This window comes from Oreochromis niloticus, linkage group LG11 (genome assembly GCF_001858045.2).
Source record: "Oreochromis niloticus isolate F11D_XX linkage group LG11, O_niloticus_UMD_NMBU, whole genome shotgun sequence".
NCBI lineage: Eukaryota > Metazoa > Chordata > Actinopteri > Cichliformes > Cichlidae > Oreochromis > Oreochromis niloticus.
In genome coordinates this window covers 6,054,909-6,079,111 of record NC_031976.2, presented here as the reverse complement: position 1 = coordinate 6,079,111, position 24,203 = coordinate 6,054,909, and the positions used below count along the sequence as shown (strand labels likewise).

Below are 24,203 nucleotides of genomic sequence, written 5' to 3'. Positions count from 1 at the left end.
ACCACTTCTAAAGTTCACACCTTTTCCTTTTTCTTTACATTGATACCCTCTCTCTCTCCCTAGCCTTAGACTCACGGTATGTTGATTCTGCTGCTTTTTGGATTTAATTCCAGTAGCGGCTGATCTGCAGTGGCCTCAGTTTGCTTCCTGAGGTTTTGTGAGGAAATTCCAGTACTGTGGATCCACTGACAGGATCTGTCCTCATCACAGTTTGTAGTTGCTGGCTAGGAAAGACCTTGTGTCAGGGAGCTGTGAACTCTCCCCATCGCCCCTCCTATCAGTCGCCCAGTGCGGGCTTCCCTTTTGTTCATGCCACTGATATTCCAGTTTACTGATTATTCTGCGTCCCACTGAATGAAACAAAAGTCAGTCTTTCCATATTTTGTTTTTGTAATGACCCCATTGAAAGGCACGCGCACATACACAGAACCACAGAATTCTCCAGCCCACTCAGAGACTTCCATAATACTGGTAAACCGAGCTTCGGGGCTCCTAGCCTTGCTGGTGAATGATAGCACCTGTCCCCTGCAACGAGACGCTCATTGTTTCAATCCCCGTCTGAAGGGAGATTAGCCAACACCAATTGGCCTCACAGATCATTTCACCTCTGAATTAGTCCTCCCTCGAACTCCCCACTCAGAGAAATGTGTCAGAAAATAATCCCTTAAGGGCACTGGTAATGCACATTTGTGTAGCAGAAGTGAATATGATATTGTTTCTGGTTAAGAACTGTACTCAAGGCCACCTAGAAACTGGGCCTTTTATAATCCCAGCCAACTATAAATATTGGAAGCTGTACTGCTTGATTGTTTTAATAGCAGCAGATGTGGCAATTAACACCACCTTATAAAGCCCACTTGTATATTTGTTTTACTGCTAACAAATGTTCCCACAAATATGACTTGATTGTGGGAATGAACATTAGTGAAATGGAGAGTTGATATGAGAAGGTTTCAGCTCGTTCGTGTGTATACAATTAAGAGCTGTTCCCAAATGAGACTTGTCAAATAACGTCTCACTCAGTCTCTGTTCAAGCTTGCAACTAAAATGTGTAAAAGAAGAAATGTAAAAAATCTCAGTTATGGAAAAAACCTTACAGATCGTTCCTACGAGGGGAAGATCAATTTTGAAGTCTCTGTTGTCAAGTTTAGCTTTTCCTCATACTGCTTTGAATCTGAAAACCTAGAACAACCTTGAAATGCATGTCTGCCTGTCAGCACGACAATGAAACTCTGTTGTGAAGACTTTTTGTGGTTTCGACTGTGTGGTGTTGACGTGCCATCCCTAGGCAGATGGGACAATCTCACAAAGATTTTTTTAAGCACTTACCATGAAAAGATATTAGTAAAGAAAGGGAGGGGAGTTTTAGTGAGGATAAAATATCCTTTTGGTTTCTGTAAGGTATACAAAAGCTTGAATGCGTTTTTCATGGTTGAGAACAACAGTAACAAAATAGTAGTTGATGAGGTGTCTGATCTCTGTACAGCATCCGGAGACACCAGGAGCGCCGGGCCATCCTCACGCCGATCCTGACTGACTTCTCTGTCCGGGTCACTGCTGCTCCAGCTATCATCTTCAGCAAGAATCTGTCCCCTGACAGTGGGCAGACAGAGGTGAGCATCCACTCCACATGAAAACTTGCGCATGAATTATTTCTGTAGAGAGTATTCAGATTCTCTGAATGAAAATGTCTCTGCACTGTAGAAAAGTTAAAATCCCCCAGAACTAGGGAAAATTATATCGATATTTTTAACGTCAAAGTTTAAGTCTGAGAATAGACAAAGATTCTTCTTGTGCCCTTTGACCATGACCTGTTACAACTATGACTGCAGCCATTACTCTCACAATCCGTTGCTCATATGAAAATAGACATTGATTATGTGAGATGTCAAAAGTATTTACATTTTGCTCCTAACGTACAGTAACTTACTCATTAGGAATCGGCTGTCCACCATGTAATGGGAGGTTTTTGACCCCGAGAGTTCAAACCTTTCTGCTTATACAGCTGATGTTTTCTGGCACCGCTCTCTGAGACTTCCTGCCTCTTTGATGCCTCATCCGACCACGCTAACGTGCCCCTTGACAATGCATAACAGCTAATCCATAGTTTGTGCTTAGACACACACACACACACACACACACACACACACACTCTCAATGTGATTTGTGTAACTCCCTCAGATATGGAAACTCGGAGCCAGGAACAACAAAACACAACTTTGAACTAAGTAGTGTAGAACAATTTCTATAATAAAAATCATATTCATTTTGTCTAACCGCTAACTACTGTTAGCAGATTTATGCATGCTTCCCACACAAATGTAAGAGCTATTGCTAATGAATCATTAATGTATTGAATGTATTATAGCAGTATATGGTTTACATTTGTTCCTCGCCAGGGTATTCTGTAACTGTTATTGTAACCTTAACATGTTCGACCAGTCACTTTGACTGCTAACAGAACTACTAATATTTATAATGTTAATGCACTTCTTATGTTATTATAAATCTAAATGAGAAAAATCTTTTAAAAGTTTAAAGCTCAGGATTGACTAAATAAAATCAAAAAACAGTGGCAAAATTTGTGGGTTATTGCTCTAGGTCTGGCCTGTGTGCGTGTGTGTGGTTCAGTCCACAGTGTTGGTGAGTAATATCCTTTTAGATGTAACCTCCAGCCTGAGTTTTGAACTGCTGGCTGTGGGTGGGACCCCAGAGAGCACAGAGGGGAGAAGAGCGGAAGAAGAAACAGACTTAAGTAAAGATACAAAGATAGTGAGGAGATGGAAAGTAAATAGAAGAGTATACAAGTTAGAAAAGATGTTCTCAATGCATTTCCTGTTCTCTCCTCCTACTTCTTCTGTTCATTTTGTCCCCCCCTTTTTAACTCCCTTTTTTCTCTAGGAGGTGGTGGTGTGTGGCCACTCTCTGGAGGTTAATGTGACTAGCAGTCTGGATTTCTACCTCAGTATTGCTCAGGTCCACCTCCTTCATCAGCTTCTCAGAGAGAACATGGTGGGGATGGACGCTCCAGAGAAAGGCTTTGAGGTACATTATAGTGACGTCTCAACACTACATACAAAAAGCAAAACCACCCTCTGTTTAAACTTAAAGATGTTTAAACAGTCAGCTTGTGCAGCAATACACAGTTCTCAGTGCTTCTGTCTACCTGAAAGTCCTGTGTCTGTGAGCATAATCTCACACTGCTTGCGATTCTGGATCTCCTCCATTTTGGTTTCAATTTAACTTAGAGGAGTCAAATCTAGTGAGTGGATTCAGGTGGTTTGCACTGAATCCTCTCCCCGAGATGTCTGAGGACAGCACATTTCAGCACTGGAGGAGAGATTTGCAGTGATCGCTCATACCCATGAATGTTAAAGAATGAGCATGCACTTGGTTGGGCTCCTGATCTTGGCCTGGCTCCTTTGGTCCTGTAGACTGTGGGTGAAATCACACCAACTAGTGCTCACATAAACATATGCAACACAGGTCACAGTGATATCAGGTGGAATTCCGACTCACACATTCATGCACAAGACTAACAAATCTTTTTATTTCAGGAACTTCTCCTTTTCGATCTTATAGTTGTAGATATGTGCTGTGCTGACATTAGCTGGATACTGTACATCTGCCAAAAAATCACTTTGTTGATACAATTATGGCTTATTAATTTTTACCCACTAGTCTGCCACAAATTCAAATAGAGCCAATTACTAATCATTGAGCAGTGCGATGCTTGTTTGCTCAAAAATCTATCATTATTATTTCCCAATACTGTCCTCTTAACTATTAGCCGTGACTATTTTGGGTGAATCCAACACATTTAAATATTTACTCACTCAGAGCAAGGCTGTTCTCTAATGTGGGCTTAGTTTACTGCGCTCTGCTCAGCTGCAGCTTTCAGGGCCCTTCCTATTGTTTACAGGACAGGGAGCTCCCAGGCGCCATTTGCCCCGTCTGACCGCTTAATGAAGCTTTCTAATGGAACACAATATAAAAATATTTACCAGCTGTGGTGAGGATGGGAGTTGTAGATGAGGGAAGGGGACAGGGAAAAGAAGAACGGGGGTAATGGGATGAAGTGAAGTGAGTTGATAGAGTGATTTTACTGTTATCTCCTCTTAACATTCTTTATGGGACGATGTGTGCTTAAGTGCAATGACTGCGTCAGATGACGCAGATAAAGGCCTCTGTAACCTGAAGTAGACTTTCTCAGGAAAAGTAACAAGTTAAACTTTGTAATCATGTAATCACTGCACAATCTAAAATGGATTAGGACAACTTGGACTAATACAGCCCTGTAGAAATGGATAAGAGAAAGGCGTAGTGTGAAGTTTCCTTATTTCTTTTTTTGTTCTTCATTTGTTACTTGCACGGTAAGACCATGGGAGGTGCCTGCTGTGCATCTGGTCTTGATTTGGGTGATCTCTGAGCCCTCACCCTTGACTTGTAATGATTCATGGCTTGATTCTGTTGAGGGGCAGCTAACGGCTACAGAGGGTTCATCCAGGTTCAAGGCAGGATGAGAAATTTAAGCAGCTATTCTGGGAGGACTATTGGCAACTGTTTGAAAACTGCAATATGTTATCCACCACCCCCCAAAAAAGTGTTAGGGTTCACCCTTCAAGAAGGGTAATTTAAATTGGATTCATCACGGTTTATTTTTTCCATTAATCCTAAAAGCAATGAAATGTAATGCAACGTAATGTATGATGTAGCATCAGTTTTGTTCAGCTTTGCAACACCTTGGCTCACAGTGCAGTCCTGACATGCACCCGAAACATTCCTCTGTGAATTTGGTTTTCTTGCTGAGCTTCTCCAGCTGGAGGAGATGAGATTCCAAATAATGTTAAGGACACTGTGACAGTAGCCGCTGTGTTTATGTTTTTACCCCCAGGCTTTTTCCTAGTTTATACAAGTTTAGGAGCTGTCAATTTTTTGTGCAAAAATATGCATCCGACTTTTTTTTTTTGACTTTTTTTTTTCATCTGGATTAGGTGAAGCAGAAATGACCCACAAGGTCGAGATTGATGTAATATCAATCACTGCTTTTTGAGAAGTTAGAGCTATGTACTTGGAAGTGATGGTTCAGCTTTCATGTTTTTTTCATGTATTTCCACACATGCATTTTTACATTCTTTTGGTCACAGTTATTAACCAGGGGAGGCTAATATGACTTTTCTGCTTTTACCTTATTTATGTCATATGCATGATACAGTGTGCCTTACTGTTTTATAGCGGTGACATTACACAGCATAACAGTATTATTAACAGTGAGCTCAGTCAGTGTGTCTTCACCTCTGTGCAGCTGCAGAGCACGGAGGTTATACTGAATAAATGTGGTCTGGCTTTGACTTTTTTGGACATTCTGTAAAACTATTTGTACCTCCATCTATCTCAGTGTCGTAAGTCTTTTGGCAGCTGAGTCTGTCCGGCTGCTTGGCCCTTCAACAGGGAGGTTAGTATGACTTAGACATGATCAGGTCTGGTGTGTACGGATCTACAAAAACCCATTTTACAAGCTGCAGAGCCCTCTAGTGGTGTTTTGAACTAAGGCATTCAGGCCCCGCTCCCACCCCCTGCTAACACATTTCACCCACTGTCATCATAGAATATCAGAAGTACATACCCTGAAAGTGTTCAGAGTGTGGGTTAAGAACAGGTAGAGTCTACAATCTTCAGGTTTCAAGTAATAAAGTTCAGATGTCTTTCCATTTGTAATTTCCACAGTATTAGAAACTGGATTTGGAATGTCTTTTTTTAATTCAATCCCAGCTTCAGTAATGATATTTATAGAATTTGGCATTTTTTGTTTGTTCTTCCTTTATACAACCTGTTCAAAGGATTCAATGAAAACCAGGTCCCAGAACTCAAGCATCTGGTACAGGGGAATTGTTTTTGTTGTGCTCCAACAAAGCATCTCCGTTCTCACAGTCAGCACTGTCCCCAGCTAGAGTTTAAATTAAACACTGCTCTTTACTCACTCTCTCGTATTTCCAAATCCTTTCCTCTGATTTTTTTTTTTTCTTTTTTCTTAGCATGCTGTTTGTCTTGAACAGATTCTCCACAATCCCAGGCACTCATTTCAAACGGTTCCATTGCCCCTCACAGCTGTGTTTTATTGTCTTGGTTAATGAATTTGTTTTGTAGGGGCTTTTGGGTTCCCTGGCAGTGGTGAGGCAAGACACTCGTTCAGGCAGCGCGTTCAAGTGTTGTGTGTGATTTCAGTCATTTCTAGACACTGAGCTGTGTTCAGAGGAATCTGTCCACACATACACATTGTTATGGCCTTTCCATGCATACATACAGATGTTAGATTTTTATTTTCTCATAATCTGTTTCATACCCTCTTATTGTGCTTTATCGACACTTATCCTACCAGTTTCCACTTAAAATGATTGAGATGCAAAACATGTGCTTCTTTATGACTGAACAGCTGATTCCTAAGCACTAGATAAGCAGATGTGTTGCTCCTTGAATCACTTCATCGTAGGGATGTTTATTGCAGCATTATGATCCGTCATTTTTTGTGCTCGATGTTAATGATGATAAAGTGGGGCTGAGTTCAGTTTAGGCAGCAGGAGGACCCACAGCCAGGGAGCTATGAATAGATGATGGAGCAGTTTGTGGTACTTATCTCACTGCTATGTCATCAGCTGTGTCACCAAGCAACACAGAAATGCAGACCCATACCACGCACGCACACGCACTCTGTCATACACATTGTTTCCACATTCTCAGCATGGTAACTGTATTCTGCTTTTATTTGGGAGCCAGGACTCTTAATGGTTCTCTATGACTGAACAGCTGACCCGTGTGTGTGTGTGTGTGCGTGTGTGTGTGTGTGTGTGTGCGTGCGTGCATGTGTGTGTGTGTGCGTGCGTGCGTGCGTGCGTGCGTGCGTGTGTATGCGTTATGTGTGTCAGCTCTGCTATGACGTTATTTGTTCTCTAGAAGACAGAGTAAGAGATTTAGATGACAGTGTGTGAAAGTGTGCAAGTTTGTTCCTGACAGTCTTTCAGTTATTCTATATCATTTTCTGATTTTACTGTGTGCCTTTTATACGCTTGCTACAGTGATAAGCAAACATATTATTTTAGCAGTGATAATAATACTTTTTTATTTTTATCACTCTCTTTCACACACACACAGACACACATAGTAAAAAAAGCACATATAGTACAGAGGCAGCCCGGGTCAGCCATGTGCTCGTACCACAGTGTTAGAGGAAAATACCCTCTGGTGCAGGGGAAGTCCCGGTCGGCTTCATCTTCCACCTCATCCTGGGATGATTACACGCATGGGAAACGGGGATTTAGACTTCCTCCAACACTCATGTACACACACACACAAACAAACACACATCCCCACTGATGCCAGTGCGCACACAAACATGTAAAGGCTTGTATACAGGTTTACAAGACGTTATCAGGTTGGACTGTCTGAAGTATAAATCCTAGAAAATACATCAAGCTCCCAGTCACCCATTATTGCCTTCTCTCTGTTTACCTTGTCCAACTTTCTTTCCCACACTGTCTATCCCATTCATTCTTTTCTCCATCGTGGAACTGGCACGTCTGCTTGCTGGAAGAGTGTTGGCTCTTCCATAGCTAGCTAGTTACTGCACTAAATGGCTGCTATTGGGCAGGGTTCCTCCTCTGGAGACAATAATACTGTGCTGTTACATCTGTTTAGTCTTAAATGTCTACCCTTAAGGAGGCATAGCAGCTTTTTTTTCCTGAAATAATTGTCCACACAGCCACACTCAACTACACTGAAATATGTTTGGACAGTGTTTCTTTGCATCGCTAAATTACTAGATTTAAAAACTGTCCCCTATAAAAAATGACTTTAGTGTGTCTTATGGTTTAAAATAAAATGTCATAGTGTCATGTATACTGATGTGCCAAACTGTTTCGTGATGGGGCCTCCTCAGAGCTCCCATTAGTCTGGGATTACATGAACAAACAGAATACAATTCTGTGACAGGTCTTCCGTCATCCTTTCAAATATCTTGAAAGTTTTGCATAATGTTAAGTATAATAACCAAATAAAAGTAACTCACTCTTACCAAATACTGCTAAATGTTACTGTGGGAGCATGGAAGCTTGATGGCCTGTATATAGCTCTCTTTCACGTAGGAGTGTTAGCTGGATGTCAAAAGCACGTAGGACAGCTTATCTTAGCCACGGTGCTGTTGACAAGCTTGGCTCAGCGAGCGACCTGCGGCCGAATCCTCGTCTGTATATGTTTAAAGTAAACCGTTTCCCAAGCCACTCCTCTTTGTGATGAGTGTTTCATATTGTCTTGTAGCTGTTGAGCTTTGAGAACTCGAGTATCTTTCTTGACCTCTGATCTTTCCAGGACAGTAAGGTGTCAGAGGATCTTTTCAGTGCTCTGCTGGCCAACAGAAATAAGGAGACATGAAACGAGGGTAAAAATCTAAAGCATGGAAAAGTAACAGAGCAGACAGTGGAGACAGCTTGAGAGAGGTTTGCCAAATGAGAGAAGAAGGAAGCGAGTAAGGAATAAATGTTCAAAGATGAGCCATTACAGTGTGAGAGTACAGCGTCTGAATGTGGTGTTTGCTTTGATTCCTGTCTCCGTCCAAAGAATTTGTCTGTAAAGCTGGGAGCTGATGTTCCTGAGAGGTCAGCTCTTAACCAGTCAACCTGGCTATTAACCCTCTCTGAGGGCCAGATTCCTTTCACCCTGACCTTTTCCCATCCTGCTTAGCACTATTTTCATTCGCCTGGTTGCTGCTGAGAGGAATAATAAATAAAGCTCCTTGTGCAGCTGTCTCCTTTTCCATTTTGGCTGCCTTAGATCTGTAAAGTAAGTGTCGTCTCAGCTTATCTTAAACATACATATTTTCATAGCCAATGTTCATCTCGCTGCCCTTCTTTTGTTATGAAACCATATCTTTTTCTTTTTTTCTGTGTCTAACTGACCCTTCTGTGTGAATCAACTGCTAATTGACAGCCAGTCATAACAGCTCACCTTCCCTGTTCAGCCTCTGCAATCCAACCAACCTTCCTCTCTCAGAGCATAACCGTGGCACATTCTTAAATTGGCCCCTTGGAAACTCAATCTATTTGAGATCAGTAGCAGCTGAATTTGCTCTCTCCTCAATCGGTTTTGGCAAAATTGGCGTGAAAACTCCAGATAAAATCACAAAGCTTGGAATTCTGTTAGAGCAGGGAAACAAATGGTGCCTTTGAGGAAAGGCAGGAGGCCCCCGCCGTGAACCCAGGGATCGAGTGACAACTCAGGTGAGCAGGAGTGCCCTCTCTCTCTGCCTGCAAGGGAAACAGGGTCATAAACCCAGGGGACTAGTAAAAGCAATGTGCACCAGGCCAGCTAGCAGGCACTATGGTAGATTTTGTTCAGTGTAAAAACACAGAATTTTTGTCCAGTGAAGTGAAAAGAGGAAATAGTTGTGGGGGTATTTTTCTTCCATCCACCTGTAAAAGCAAGATTCCACCTAGAAAAACAGGTGATGGGGAAGATTAAGTAACTCGAACATTGCAATAAAAGTGTGAGTGTGTAGTGTCTTTGTTATTCTCCTTTTTCTTTCTTGTCTTTTTGCGTTATGGTCTGCAGTAGCATTGAGTTCTGCTAAAACAAAACGGTGACATCCTTAATTCAATTAATTGAAAGATTCACAAGAGGTTATTCAGCGACTAGAGTAGTTGTAATGTGTATGGCGTGACTTATTGTGGCACATGTGTTCTTAATGTTAGTGATGGAGGAACCAAGCATTATTCCATGTATACATGAACTGTTATCTATCAGTACATTTGTGAACTGAATATGTTTAAGTTTGCGACTGGAACTGAAACCTGATAGCGGCGTGTAAAACCCACATGAAGTCAAGGTAATGACAGATATGCACGGGTAAGTTCCATGTAGTCACTGGAGACACAACTGAAAAACGTAGCTCAGATGGTTTAAATAATCAGGACGTGGGCTTGATTTTGTACTTCACCTGCTTTGGTTTGTCTTCTTGGAGGAGCTCCAGTGTACATGTCAAAAATGAATCACCAAATGCCCCCTCACACAGGTGTTTCCTTCCATGTAAACTGCTTCTGAATCCCCCCCCTCCCTGCAGTCAGTTTATCATAACTTTGAACATGTGAAATTGTTTGTTCTCCCAAAATGAGCCTTTGAGCTACATTCATGTTCATTTTTCTGTCTGCAGATCATTTTTTTTTGTTAGTTTGGCCTTGTCCTCTACAGTATGTTTCCATTATCAGGGTCCTTCTCAGTAAGCCAAGTCAGGGGACAGGGGGTCTTACATAATTCTCCTTTGAGAGCCTAACTTGCAGAACCCGAGAGCTTTTGTCTCACTCAGCCCTCGTAGCTAATCCAGGCACAAATTAAAGGAAAATTACTTCAATCCTCCTGCTGTAAATAGACAGAGAGCCAGGACTGTTTTTGTCTTCATGCCACTTTTGCGTTTTCAGTGCAGTCTTAGATGCACATATGTGTGTGTCTCCTCACTTATGAAGCGGTGCGCTCTTACTGTGTGTTTTTTTTGAAATTGTGAGCGTGTATGTGCGGGCTTCCTGGAGCGTGAGCTGATCACAGCAGCATCGCTCCCAATCTTCTGTAAGACCACCTGGTGAGCATCTGCCTCCTACACCTCCCACCCTGTCCTGCTCCAAACAGCCTCACATCACCTCAGGACTCTGTTGTTTTCCCCTGCTGCTCACAAACTTGTAACTAAAGCAGAGAATACAGAGATGGCTGGCAGGCAGCACAAGTTTCAGAAGAACACTCCATGACTTAATGAAAGGCATTTCTGCAGCTTTTTGAAGTCTCTTAGACATTTGCTTTCTTGAACCGCCAAGGTCATGCTGAAGACAATGCAGTTTGAGGTTTCTTTTGTTGTTTGTTTGTTGAAAACATAGCACCAAAGCTAATGATGTTAGGCCAAAACCTTGGATGAGTAATCTTAAGGTACTTTGCTGCTTTATTCTTTATTGTGAGACCATGAGTGACGGTGCGTGTCACACTTTGCTTTGCCAGTGAAATGTAAGCAGCGATGAGATGTGTCAAGAACGCAAAATTGTTGCCAGTGTCTTCACAGAGACACTCTTGGTCTAGCATCTAAAGTCAAGCTCCGAGATGTCTCACAGTAGCTCAGCGAAAGGCACTTTTATGCCCACTTTCAGAAACAACTTTGACCACTGTTAATCTCGCCTCACTCAGGGACTTTTGGCATATACTGGAGCCTGTATTTTAGATTAGAAAATTGCTCCCACACAGATCTCAAAAATAAACAAGGATGGTGAGGGCTAACGAGAGCCAGTTGTGCTCTGCTCCATCCCTGTGGAAAAACAGAAGAAAAGTACGTCTGATGAATATTCTGCTGCTGTGGGGGCTAGGATCATAGCGGCTCAGAGAAAAGACAGACCCCAGGGTGCTTCTGTCTCACTGTGACTTCTCATCATGTTTTTTTTTTTCCCTCATCTGGCCTGCAAGTTATTGTAAACAGGTACCCTGTAAAATGTTACGATCCTGGGTGCAGTTGTTTAGGTATATTGGACGGGAGTCAGTATGGATGTTTTCATATTAAGTACATAAAGGGCATCAGATGACATTTATCAGCGGTGTTCGAGCTGCCAAGTCCTCCATTTAGCTTTAAAATTTCACTTTTGTTACTCTGCTTATTTAGTTTATCTTGTATCATGTTCATTATTAATGATGGAAGTATTTGGTGATAAAGTCTGTTCAGCAGTGTCTGATTGCAGCCAAGAGATTATGTCGGATGAGCAGAGAGAGTCTGTGTATCATTTCTGAATACTTGCACCATGACGGTCGGGCCGCTTTCCCTCCTTTGTTTGTTTTCACTAACACGCTTGTGGTGTTAATCTAGAAATTGTCTTGTGCCGTCTTTTGAACGCTTCCTTCAGCGAGTTAGACAACTGCATTGCATCCTGCTTATATAAACAGCTTGTGTTATTGTTGCGATATGGGGTAATTCCTGCACGTCCTCACAGTCACCCCTAACCTAAGCAGTAGATTTGATTGGTGCGACATAATTGTGAGGATTTGGGTTTAGATGGTGGATCTGACGGGGATGACTGAAGCAATACATCTCCTGTTGAGCTTTAAGGGTGGTGTCTGTCAAACCTTTTAAATCATTCTTGATTGCCAGAGATTTGGAGCGGGGTATGGTGGGTTTGGCGAGCTTCTCCAAGGGCCTGGAGTCATACTGGGAAGGCCTCGGGCTTAAACTCAATGTGTTGAGCACACTACTGTAGCCTGCGTAATGTCAGTGCTCTGGATGCAGCTCTGATTTACTAAGCAATGGCAATCTGCATTCTATTTGTAGCAAAATATTTGTAAGCAAGCTAATGTCGTGAGCAGGCATGGGAGAAAAACGTTTTTGAAGTTCAATTATAAAACGGAGGTTTTGGTCGCCACATCTTCCAGAGCCAGGTCTTTGTTGAGAAGCAAACTGTAGTTCCCCAGATGGACCACATTAACTCGCTCTCTTTACAGTTGTTCTTTCCATTCTCCCGCCTTTATCATTTCACATCTTTGTTTCTGGGCCAGAGCTTTTCCAAACTATAGGGCAGCTGGAAACCAAAGAACATCATCTCTGCATTCGTGTTCTTGTCGGTTCATCTTTCCTTTGTTTTTTCAGTTAGGTGTTTCACAAGCCCCTCTCTCATGCTCCTCTGTTTAGACCAGCCATCTCCTCGCTTCTGCCCCAGTCGGTCTTTCCGGATGAAAAGTGTTCCAACTGACCCAGTGCTTTAGGAATGTCAACATGCATAAATTATTACTGTCACCGCAGTGTTTGCTTTCCCCCCGTGAGTCACGTGGCATCAAAGGAGCGAGAGATTCTCTGACATGGTAAGCAAAATATTCCCACATTGTTATTCCTTTGGTCCACACCAATAGATGGAGAAATGGGGTAAGGAGAGATATCTGGGGACCTGGAGCGTGGAAGGAAAAAACAAAATGGTTCGGATATTGTCTCTAGTGTTCCTTTGAGAAACATGTTGTTAAACCCTGGCGGAGTAAACCCACCCACCAGCATTACTGGGTGGAGGGAGCTTGTTAAAATGGCCCCACTTGGCGCCCTGAGCTTTGGAGTACACTGTTTAAAGTACAGTCGACAGTCACGCCGAAGCACTCGGCATCCATTTGCGAGCTCTGGGGTCACGACCTTCCTTTACCTCTTTGTTGTGGTTCAGTTAAAGTGCATAGCAGGTTGCCTTTGTTATTGAAACAAAGTTTAGTGTGCTAAATGACTGCCTTTGATGCCCTTTCTTGCTCTGCATTATGGCGTACAAAGCAGTGACTTCATATTATAAATGTCTTCCCTCCTCTGTTTTCCTCAAGAAAATAAGCAAGTGAGTTGTGGTTTCTAATGGCATGTGGTAAAGTATTATTGTTATTATTTTTGATTAAGATGAGGTATTGCTGCATTGAAGTTTTCCTTCATTGGCACAATAACACAGAGGCCTGCTATCAGCTTTATGCTTCTGGTAAACAAAAGTGGGTAGCACAGCAGGGGCTTAACATATAAACTTTGATGTAGTCAAGATACAGAAGTTAATTTCAATGTAGGCATTTTGCAAGCAAGTAGCTGAACTGAATAGTGCTGTCAGAAAGATTTAGTAATGACTTCCTGTGTTTTTCAATGGGAATTCTACTGGAGTTACAAGAGAACATGGGAAAAATGTGATAAACCATTTTTCTACTAAAAATGCATGAAAAGTGGCTCAGTTCCCTAAGCTGACCTCACCTGGCTGCTATGGCTACTGCAACAGCCTGTCATTCACTGGAGGAATTCAAGCTGAAGCATTTCACTAATAAATCAAGAAATCTCTGTATGCCTCTCTGTGTGCTCTACACATATCTCATCAACCATTCATCCAGTCTGCTTCAAACGTGGCCAGTGTATTGCTTGGGGATAGAGGAATTTTAGTCTCATTTAGTGGTATTTTTGTGGGTCTTTATCCTGTTGCACCATTTCAGTCTGGGAACTTTTGGGAAGCCTTGTATTATAAGAACCTGAATGGAGTCAGACTACAGTTTGAATATGTGCCTATTAAATGGGCCGTCTTGAAAGGAATAATAGTCACCTTTGTTACTTGGATCGTATTTATTTTATTCTTTCCTGTCGACTACCATGGACTTCCCTACCATCTTAAAACATCCAGATTTTCATGCTCCCTGATCCCTGATCCCGAATGGCAACTTACTTTTCATTCATCTGGAAAGCATCAACTGCATATGTGATATTCAAATGTAAAAAGTATGCTGTCGTATTTGACTAGCCAGCCAGCCAGCACTGTGAACGGGTGGCATTTGGATGATGTGACACTTGCTTCCGAGTCTTAGCCTTTCTCTAGCAAGCTGTTCTGAGTTACACTGATAGAAATGGGGACAGGAGTCACACAGATGCACTGTGATATGATTGGCACTCAGGAGACTCATGGTTTCACACTTTGGGGATTATCCTTCATTTTCCAGAATGCTCTGCCTGGAGACTCTGATGGGATGACCTCACGATTGGCTGGTGGGGGTTCGGGTGTGGAGGGATGTGTATGTGTGCGTAGCTGCATGTTCATGATCACGATCAGCTAAGTCCAGAGGAAGATTGCATTGGGATCTGGAAAGAGCGTTTCCAGTGAAGCCATTATATAATATAATAGAAAGTAATGGCTGGAAAAGGGGATTCCAGCTGGGACTGGTCCTGTAGTTACAGTCAATGTTTGTATTTTAAATTTATTGCCCTCAATAAATGAATAAATTGGTATAAAGTTAATGCATATAGAGGTATGTTTTCTTTGTATACATGCTGTTTTTTTCCAGGTAGTAGGTACAATAGGGATCTAACTAAGCTGCAAGAAGAAGAAGCAGCAGCAAGTTAAAGTGATTGAAAAGCCACTAACTTCATGTGTGTTTATGCGTACATGTTTGTGAATACACTGATTGAATGCAGGAACTTATGAACACTGTGCATTTTGGCATGTTTTTTCATTGTCTCTCTTCCTGCGTGGCTCTGATTGTGTTCCCCATCATCCCTTATTCCACTTGTAAGCACATCTAAATATAGACCAAAAATTTGCTTAGGGGGCACTCTGCTAGTAGTGGTGGTTAAAGAGAAGATGGGGTATTTGCTGTAATTGTAAATGCATGTGTACAGCCTACGTTTGGGAAGGGAGAAAAGCATAAAGAGCGTCTGGCAGGTTCTGCTGGCTCGCTCTCTTTCCCAGCTGCTATGCAGCTTATTTGTCCCTTCCAATGTGGGGTGCTCCTCGGAGGGGATGTTTTGCCTTTGCTGAATACCTTTTCAAATACCTCCTTACCTCAATGCAAGTTTCACTCGCTTAACTTAACACACATGGAGACAAGTCCAGGCCCTTTCTGCCTTCTCTCTCCTCCTCATTCCTTGGAAAATCTTACATTTCTACAGAAAAGAAATGCACACATCCTGTCCTCATTATGGCAGAGAAAGGAAAGGGATCTGGCTAGGCCAATCCTATGGAAGCCCCACACATGAGCCCAGTTGAACAGAACAGGCAGGCAGGCATGCTGCTGCGTTTTATATGGCTCTTGTTCTTAGCCTTTGATGACACTGTTTAGAATAGGAAATATCTAATAAGTCAAGTATTCTGTCTAATGTGCTGCCAGTGGGTTTAGTGTTTGCCTGGAGGTCTTGAAACACTATCTCCGCCACAGCAATAATATACATTTAAAATTCTCATTGGAGTGTGTGGAAGGGAGTGATGCAGAGAAAGAGAGGGGGCAGCTGAGAGTACATGCTGTAATAGCAACCATGTGCAGACTGGAGCAGATGAGGGTGGGAGAGAATGGGACACACCTTGGGTCTGTCTCCTGTGTTTTACAATTCATCATGTTTCAAAAGACAGCAGTAGCTAATCAAAACTGACGTTGTTCCTGTTTACATGGATGGGAAACACTGGGGATAGGCCTCAGTCATGGTGTAACTGTGGTGTTGGAACTGGTGAGTAATTGACTACTCATGCTGCGCCTAACAAACCTGTACAGTATAAGAGGAGGGATTTTTTTGCTGTAAAGTAGTGGTCAAACACACCAGACCCACCTTATATGCTTACATGTTATTTTACTTTTTTCTTACGTCAGCCTCTGCTCCACTTTAACAAAGTGCTTCTGTGTATTCTGATCCAAACAGTTTTTCTTAGCATCTACAAATGTTTCCACACATTTGGGAATTTTTTCAAAAAGTCAAATCATTTTGATATTCCAACTATATACGTCAGTTCTGGAAACATGTCCAGTAAGTGATTTGGTAGGTAGCATTTAGTTTTAGTTATTTGTTTCATATCTATCCCATGGGAGCTAATGGCAGCTTCTTTGTAGCCTTGGAAGATGGCATTCTTTGGTAGCAGAATAAAGATGCCTGTTTTCATTGTCACTTGAAATCCAGCAACAGTGCTCGCGTTGATTTATATCATCTGTCACTGCAAGCTTTTTATTGCCACAACGGCTGGAACCGTCCCGACATCCGTTAGCTGGAGCCAAGCATAAAATCTCAGCTGCTTCATACACAATACCACAGTAACTACACAAAACAATTTGATTTGCTGGGGTGAGGCCCTTTTTTTGTAGCCATTTCCAATATTGTAAGAAGTGCAAAATGATTTTTAGACCACAGTAAAAAGTCCCAGAGCATGCCTTTAATGTCTCTGTGGCTGTACGATGCTTCCCTTCTTTGGTCAATTTGTCCATGGATTCAATCAAATGAGTTATTTGATTTGTGTTCTCTCGTAAAGCCAGGACCGACACAAGAAACTGATTTACAGATTTAAAAAAAAAAAGAAAAAAGAAAAAAAAAAGCAAATGTTCTCCAGTTTCATTTGCTTCCCTTATCTCCATGGTAATGCTAACACACCAGCTTGCTTTGGTTTGAGATAAGGCCATGTCTTTTATTGCAAACAGACTTCTCTTTTTTTATACCATCATTTTAGATCATAAAGTGGTAATTATTATTGTGTATTTACACTCTTTACCTTAAAATTTCATGGCTTGCACATGTTACTAGCCATACTGCTTACGTTAGCTGCTGATAGCTGTTATCAATTTACAAAAAGCAAACATGATAGAGCTAAGTTACATTACCTAGACTTTTATGGTTTTCTTTCTTTGCATGTCAATGAACAACAGGTCCACCCTTATAAGGGTGGAGGTACTAGTACATCCATTAATCCATCCATCCTCCTCTGCTTATCCAGTTCAGGGTTGTGGGTGGGGGGCTGGACCCTGTCCCAGCTGCCATAAGACAAGAGGGAATTCTTTTTTTTCTTTTAAGCATTGGTTTGCATTCATTCTAGTGATGGATTTTACACTTTTGAAAATAGCATTTTGGTCGTTTTCAACTTTTTTGTAGGAAGTGTAACAGTGATGGTGCAGTTCTGTTTTTCTAATCTTTAAATCGCCTTCATTTTCTGTGAACCTTGTTGTGCTCTGGTCAGAAGCACAAAACACAAAAGGGTTTTTTCTTTTTTTTCCTATTCTTGTCCTGCTAATGCTAATAACCTTTGCACCTTTTTTTTTTTTTTACCAAGCTCATATGCATCTGTGTCAACATGGCTTTCCCTTCAATGTTTTTATATACAGCTGCGTCGACATGAGCAGACGCGAGGTGGTCGAGACCCTGTAGCGGGCGCTGACTCTTCATCGCGGCACAGTGGGACTGGACAGGACAGCGGTTTCGGCAGCGACAGCGCTCGCATCCGTATTGTGCAAATAGAGCAACAGAGCGGGGCCAGTCACCACTGCATTGCCAGACCCTCCCACAAGTCCACCATTACCAAGAACCTAAGCTTTATCCCCTTTGACATCTTTCTCACTGCTAGTAGGCTGTCTGTGATGACCTATTCTTGTTCCAGCCCTCCAAAGGCAATTCCCTCTCTGTCGGATACTCCCGGCACACCGGAAAAGATGCAGCCTGGGGATAAGGTAAATAATAAAAGCTTGTCACATGGAACTCTTGCACGCATCAGTTTCTGGATCTCTTTGTTATCCACATGTCTAGAATTATAATAGAAACCATGTACAATAGCATGCAGTGTTATTATAAGAGTTATAATGTTTGAGTTTTAAAGCAGGTTGATTTTGTAAAGTTGTCTAATCAAAAATAGAATTTATAATTATTTTGTGTGTCTGATAGAAGTAGTTTCATACAGTCTAAATTATAAAAACTCAATTTAATATAGTGCAACATGGACCATCAGTGCTCATCTAGCCACATAATAACAGTATTTTACTGTATATGTATTTGTGCTGATAAATCATTTCAAAAGATTCCCACAGTCTAAGCAGATGTGGAACTCAAAGACATCTGGGCACAGGTTCAACACAAGCCCACTCAAGATAGAAAAGCAAACAAATAACCATGTTGGGCATTTAGAGCTGATAAATTAAACTTGCTCACATCTACACAGAGTGCACATTACATTTTTTGGTTCAAGTTTTTATAAGCAGCACCAAACAGCCCAATTTGATATGTATAAGGTCAATAAGGTCAACAGAACCAAAGTAAGATCTTCAAATTCATTCCAGTGATTTCATAGGAATCCTGCTGCAGTAGTAAGAGATTCCTTTTTATCTGATTCAGGCTGGAAAGAGTGCCCTCAACCAGCCTGAGACCAGCCTCCAGTCTGAGTCACATTCAGCCTCAGCATCCCCAACTCCAGATCTGCCTCCAGCTACCCAGAGTTCACTTGCTGGCTTGACTGCTGAGGACATCCTCAACAGCAACACCTCCCAGCCAGCCTCCCCACTGCTGAGAGGCAGCCTGCTCTCCCTGGATGGCCTGCCTACTCCGACACGCTCCTCAGCCCGTCAAGCACTTGGTGTAACCATAGTTAGGCAGCCTGGGAGAAGAGGGGCTGGCGACCAGGTGTTGGAACCCCTCTTGTACCTACAGGTGATGCAACCTTCTGCTCTGCTCAGCTGTCACCACCGCAAACAGAGGATGGAGCTGTCTGTGTTTGATGTGTCCTTAAGAGGAGTAGCTGCTGACTACAAGTGTCTAGGTGAGAGAGATAAGTAAATATGTTCCACTGATTGGCTGGGGATACTTTTAAAGGGTAAATAGATTTGAATTTTGTTATTAAACTGTAGATCCTGGACAAATTGACTTCCACCTCCCCCCATGAGTCATATTCACTCAAACTAATAAATGTACGATTTCCTGATGTTGACATGTATGCCCTTTTATTTTTCTATTCATGTTTTTATGTGCCTCGTTTTGTTCAGACCCGGGAAAGACTCTACCAGAATCTCTGGACTACAATGTGTTTTGGCTGCAGACAGTAGCAGGAGAGGTGGACAGTAAAACGGGGATTCCTCCCCCTCTGCTCTGCTTCCAGATTAAAGATTTCTTAAATGGACCAGGTGGGAATCGTGCACACACGCACACACTTTTGTATACTCATGCAAAAAAGGTGGGTGGGATTTAACAAAAGCGGGCAGTTTCTTTTTGTTTGTTTTTTTACAATGGTCCCAGTAGGTTTGGATGGCTTCTTTCCCTCAATATATGAAATCATCATTCTGTATTTACTTGGATTTAAATTTGTTTGATGATCCCAAACATTTAAGTGGGACAAATATACAAAATTCAGGGGGTAAATAATTTGTCACAGCGCTGTATTTTAGTTAAAACAACAACATGCTTCATTTTTAGCACTGACTTACACAACATCTTCTGGTGTATAATACCATCCAAAAATCCAGTTGCAGCTCTGGGTTCATTTTAGTCACTTTACCTTTATCCATAAGTTCTTGTTTTTCTTTCCGTGTTTAGTCTTATAACAGCAGTTCAAACTGTCATCCTTAAACACAGCAATTTCACAGCCAACGTTTTCTATATACTGCACAGTCCCAGAGTAAACACACGTGTGAGCATGTGATGAAAATTCAAAGTAACCTTATGGATGTTTGCTTCAGAAAGCCACTGATATCGCAGGTGTCCATTTCTTTGAACGGTACAATACAATCCCCTGTGGGTTTAAGCATGTAGTCTCATGCTTCTTTGAATTTGCCTGTCACTGGGTATGGTTCTCTATTTTTAGGTTGATATGATATCCATATGAGTAGCTTTAAGCTAGGGTTTTTGACCTAAGGGTGTGGTTGACATTCTACACAAATACAAGAGCAATAAATAAAAGTGTGAGTGGGCCTTTGAGTCTCAGTGTGCACAACCTTTTTATCCCTGTGAGTGTGTGTAGGCGCAGAACATCCTCCAGAGTTCAGCTCCCTGAACCCAGGCCAGATGTTGCAGATGCATACGCACTGACACCTAACTACAGACATACTTTGACATATAGCCCGTCTTTCTTCCACATGCATACAATCATGAACACATACTGTGCGTGTATACAGGGAGCCTCAGGATGGACTGTAGGTGTTATTGATGATAGTTTAGCAAAGCATATCACTCCCTTGCTCCCACACACTTTACTTCCTGCTGTCAGCTGAAAGCCCTTAGCTGCTCTGTCCACCTAGAGGCCCGAAACACAATACAATGCAGCTCTATGTACAGCCCAACAATCACACAGTACAAGCAAATACAACCAGATCCATCAGTGACACCACTAACCAATGAGTGAGACCTTTGCACGAGGCCAGATTGCATAACTGTTTTAACAAATTTTAAGGTATATGGTAAGAGATGATACTTCACAGTATGTACATTAAGGAGTGGAAAGAGAGTGTCCTGCAACATTGGTATGCTTTAATCTGCCTGTGGAAAAGAGTAAGAAAGAGGAGCAGTTATCGTTCAGGTGCATTAAATAGATTCAGTTTATTTGTTTATTATGTTATTAAAAAGTGTATATGGCTCAGTGTTGATTTTTCGATTTTACGTAATTTATTTATAGAAGCCCCATCCTTTTCACTGAACAGAGTTATATCTCTAATGATAATTATACTGTAGTTATATCTGATGCCTGAGTGCAGCTGAGGTGGAGATGCCAGTAATGTGAAATTACAGTCAGGTGTTTCTCTTGAACTAATAAAGAGATGAGCTATCTCTCTCTCTCAGTAGGATTAGCTGCATCACAATCACTCACATTCATTCTCTCTACACACAAACACACACACACACACACACACACACAAACACACACACACACACAAAACCATACCAAATGACTCAGACAGGATCCAGGCTCAGTGTGAGGTTGCTCCGGGTCAGGCTCTGCTGGAAATTTCGAGAATTGACCACACATGCTACTGGTTCTTCTTCACCCCTTCAACCACATAGTCACACACTCCGACACATGCATCCATACACACACTTTCAGCTTTGTGTTGTTTAGTTGGATAACTCTCTGGGGAAGATAATTATCGTCTTCAAGGTTGGGGGAGAAAAGGAAGAAGTTACACAGAGCAGAAGAATCCCAATACCGGAGGTGGTTTTTGTAGAAGACCCTTATTCACAAAATGTTTGGACGGGACACTGACAAATTATTTTCTAATTCATAAATGAATCACTAAGTAGTTCAAGAAACGCCGTGACTAGGATTGACTAGCTGAAAACTGGATTATGAAGAACAAACGCATTTAGCATTTTATTCATTTGTCCTCCTGTTGTTTTTACAGGTGATTTATTTGTGTGCAAGTCTCTCTAACTATGTGTGCGCTGCTATGTGTATCATGTTTGGCGGCCCCTACTTTGATTTGACAGTTCTTCACATTTAATTTATCTCAGCCCAGCACAGACGGAGAGAAGACAGCCGTGAGGCCACATCTTGCTGTGTGTTTACAGCAATATGCTCGCAATTTCAGCAGCATTTATTCAGCAAGACCAATCAAAGCGGTCCTCCCAAGGATGCTGAGTGGGAAACACTTGTAACATGTGTACTGTAAACTGGATGGTGTTTCAGCATTGACCCCCACTCAGCAGCCGCTCATCACATACACGCGCACGCTCACATAAACATAACTAATGCCGATGCTTACAGAACGTCAGCCTTTTCAGAACTACTTGAGTTCAAGGCTTGACCAGCAGAGACATAGATGATAAAGTCCTGAGTGGATCGTTTTTGGTTTTTTTTCAACTCGAGCAGCAACCAGTGAGCACACAAATACGCATACTTTCCCTCCCTGCTCATTTTTTGTTAGTCATGTCCAGAATCATAACTGCTACCACTCGAAGTCGAGATCCGCCTTTCCTCTGTAAAGAAGGAGCAGGTGATAGATTAGCTTGAACAAATTGGAAACACTGCTCTCTGTCCCTGGTTTCTGTCAAACCAGAGTTTGTAGAAATGTTGTCATTTACTGTATACAAGGGTGTGCCCCTCCGAACCACCAATAACATCCACAACCTCTCTAATTCAAGTCATCTGAGTGACTTTTTTGTAATGTTGGGAATCAACAGGTACCCCCCAAAATATTGTTTGCCCTTCCGAACCCAGAACGAAACACATGCCCTTCACATACAGGTCCCGCGTAATTTGACACATTGCCACCTGTGTCAGACACAGGCTTTCCACTGTCAAGTGTCAAGCATGAAAGTCAGCTAGAGAATTCAGAGGGGAGGGTGTGGGAATGAAAACAATGTTTCTGGTGGTTACGCATAATCACATATACCAACGCCAGGTTCAAAGTGGGGACAGCGTCACGCGTGACCTCACCAAAAAGCCACAGTAACCTGGGTAATAAATGTATTTGATCTCCCACACTACTTTGCAGAGGGGTCTGTGTGTGTTTGTGCGTGTGTGTATACCTCTGTTAGACCTTGATCTTCCACTTTCTCCTCTGCTAATAGAGGCTGACACCTGAGAAGGGCCAGTCTGTGAGTCCCCGCAGCCTGTTCACATTAAGGCCTGTTATTTAAAACTATGCGAGCACCACCTTTCAGCCTTCAGGCTGGACGTTTGCTCTTTGCACAAGCCTTCTACTGACAGTCGCCAGTTTAAAATATTTGTTACATTCGGGGAAAACGTCAGAGTGTTTTCAGCTAAATCATTCGTATATGTAAATCTCATTGCTGTTAATGTACTTTTTCAGTGCCCCTGCTTGGTGACAAAGGTTTCACCACATGTCTTTCGATATTTATATTTCTTGTCTTTAAAAAAAAAAAAAATCCCAGTCACCCATGGCCCCTGCTGGCACGCTGCTGACAGTTTAAAATAAGAGTGACATTTATGTTTTTCCTTCACTTTACAGTATATATAGTTGAGGGAAGACTTTATCGGATGTCACATCTTAATCCATAAATATAGAATTTACACTTTAGTCTGTAAAACCTAAAAGCCTTTCTTTTCCTCTTGAGTTTAAAGTTTCCTCTTTTTATATCATCTTTGCCTAGTGAAATCACATGTTCCTACATCTGTCTCTGTTTCTCACAGATGATCAGCTCTAGAAAAGAAAAAAACACACTTTGGATTGTGTTCGATATGTGGAAATTTGATAAACTTTTGCAAAAAACACAGGAGGCTGTACAGATGCTGTGGCTGTCTCTTCACAGTACTAAACCCCAATAGATAGCAGTGGCCTGTAATCATTTCACACTATAAAAAGGAGGGAACTTACTCTTTTTCCCACCATTCCTTAAGGAATGCTTAAATATAGAAATGGAAATTTAATATTTAACAATAAATATTCAACTGTGTTGCTATAGGTTTAATATACCGTGTATACATTATGACATCCTGGTTACGAGCAGGAGGGAATTTATTCACTTTTCTTAAAAATCTAACTTTTCTTTAAAAGTATATACAGTTAATGCACAGTTTAGTGGAATATTTTATTGATCATCGTTATTTAAAAGGTTAGTACCTTATTTCAGACATGGGCCTTACATGCAAGAAGAATAACTATAACCATGAGTTCCAGTCTAAAAAGTCTTTGGGTTATAGTTAGCCGTATTGACTTGCACTACTCAGTTTGAGTTGGTGAGTTTAAGATTAGTGAAAAAAATCGAAATACCTTGCCATCACTTCAGATCTGCCGTTGGTGGAGGGATAGGACCGGTAGGGTGTAGAAAGGAACTTTGGGAGTGAGTACAATGATAATGAGTACCAGGTCTCCATGTGCCGGGAGCCAGGCCATGGCACTGGCTCTGGCTGGTTGATCAGGGACATCTTTACTTGATTACGGGGATGGGTTGATTAGGTTGTGGGTGGAGGAAGAGTAAAAGATAGAAATGACTGAGCAAGAGAGAAGAAGCAGGAAGATGGGTTACA

At 41.9% G+C, this 24,203-nt stretch overlaps 1 protein-coding gene across 5 annotated transcripts in view; it reads left to right on the top strand.

Moving 5' to 3' along the window:
• The window catches only part of vps13b (vacuolar protein sorting 13 homolog B), a 300,414-nt gene that overhangs the window by 193,565 nt on the left and 82,646 nt on the right, over positions 1 to 24,203 (top strand). For all 5 annotated transcript variants that reach the window (XM_005456766.4, XM_013275644.3, XM_005456763.4 and 2 more), the window contains exons 33-37: positions 1,487 to 1,613; positions 2,902 to 3,045; positions 17,626 to 17,967; positions 18,626 to 19,046; positions 19,270 to 19,407. In XM_005456766.4, the coding sequence (XP_005456823.1) occupies positions 1,487 to 1,613; positions 2,902 to 3,045; positions 17,626 to 17,967; positions 18,626 to 19,046; positions 19,270 to 19,407 (1,172 nt within the window). The remainder of the gene's footprint in view (positions 1 to 1,486; positions 1,614 to 2,901; positions 3,046 to 17,625; positions 17,968 to 18,625; positions 19,047 to 19,269; positions 19,408 to 24,203) is intronic.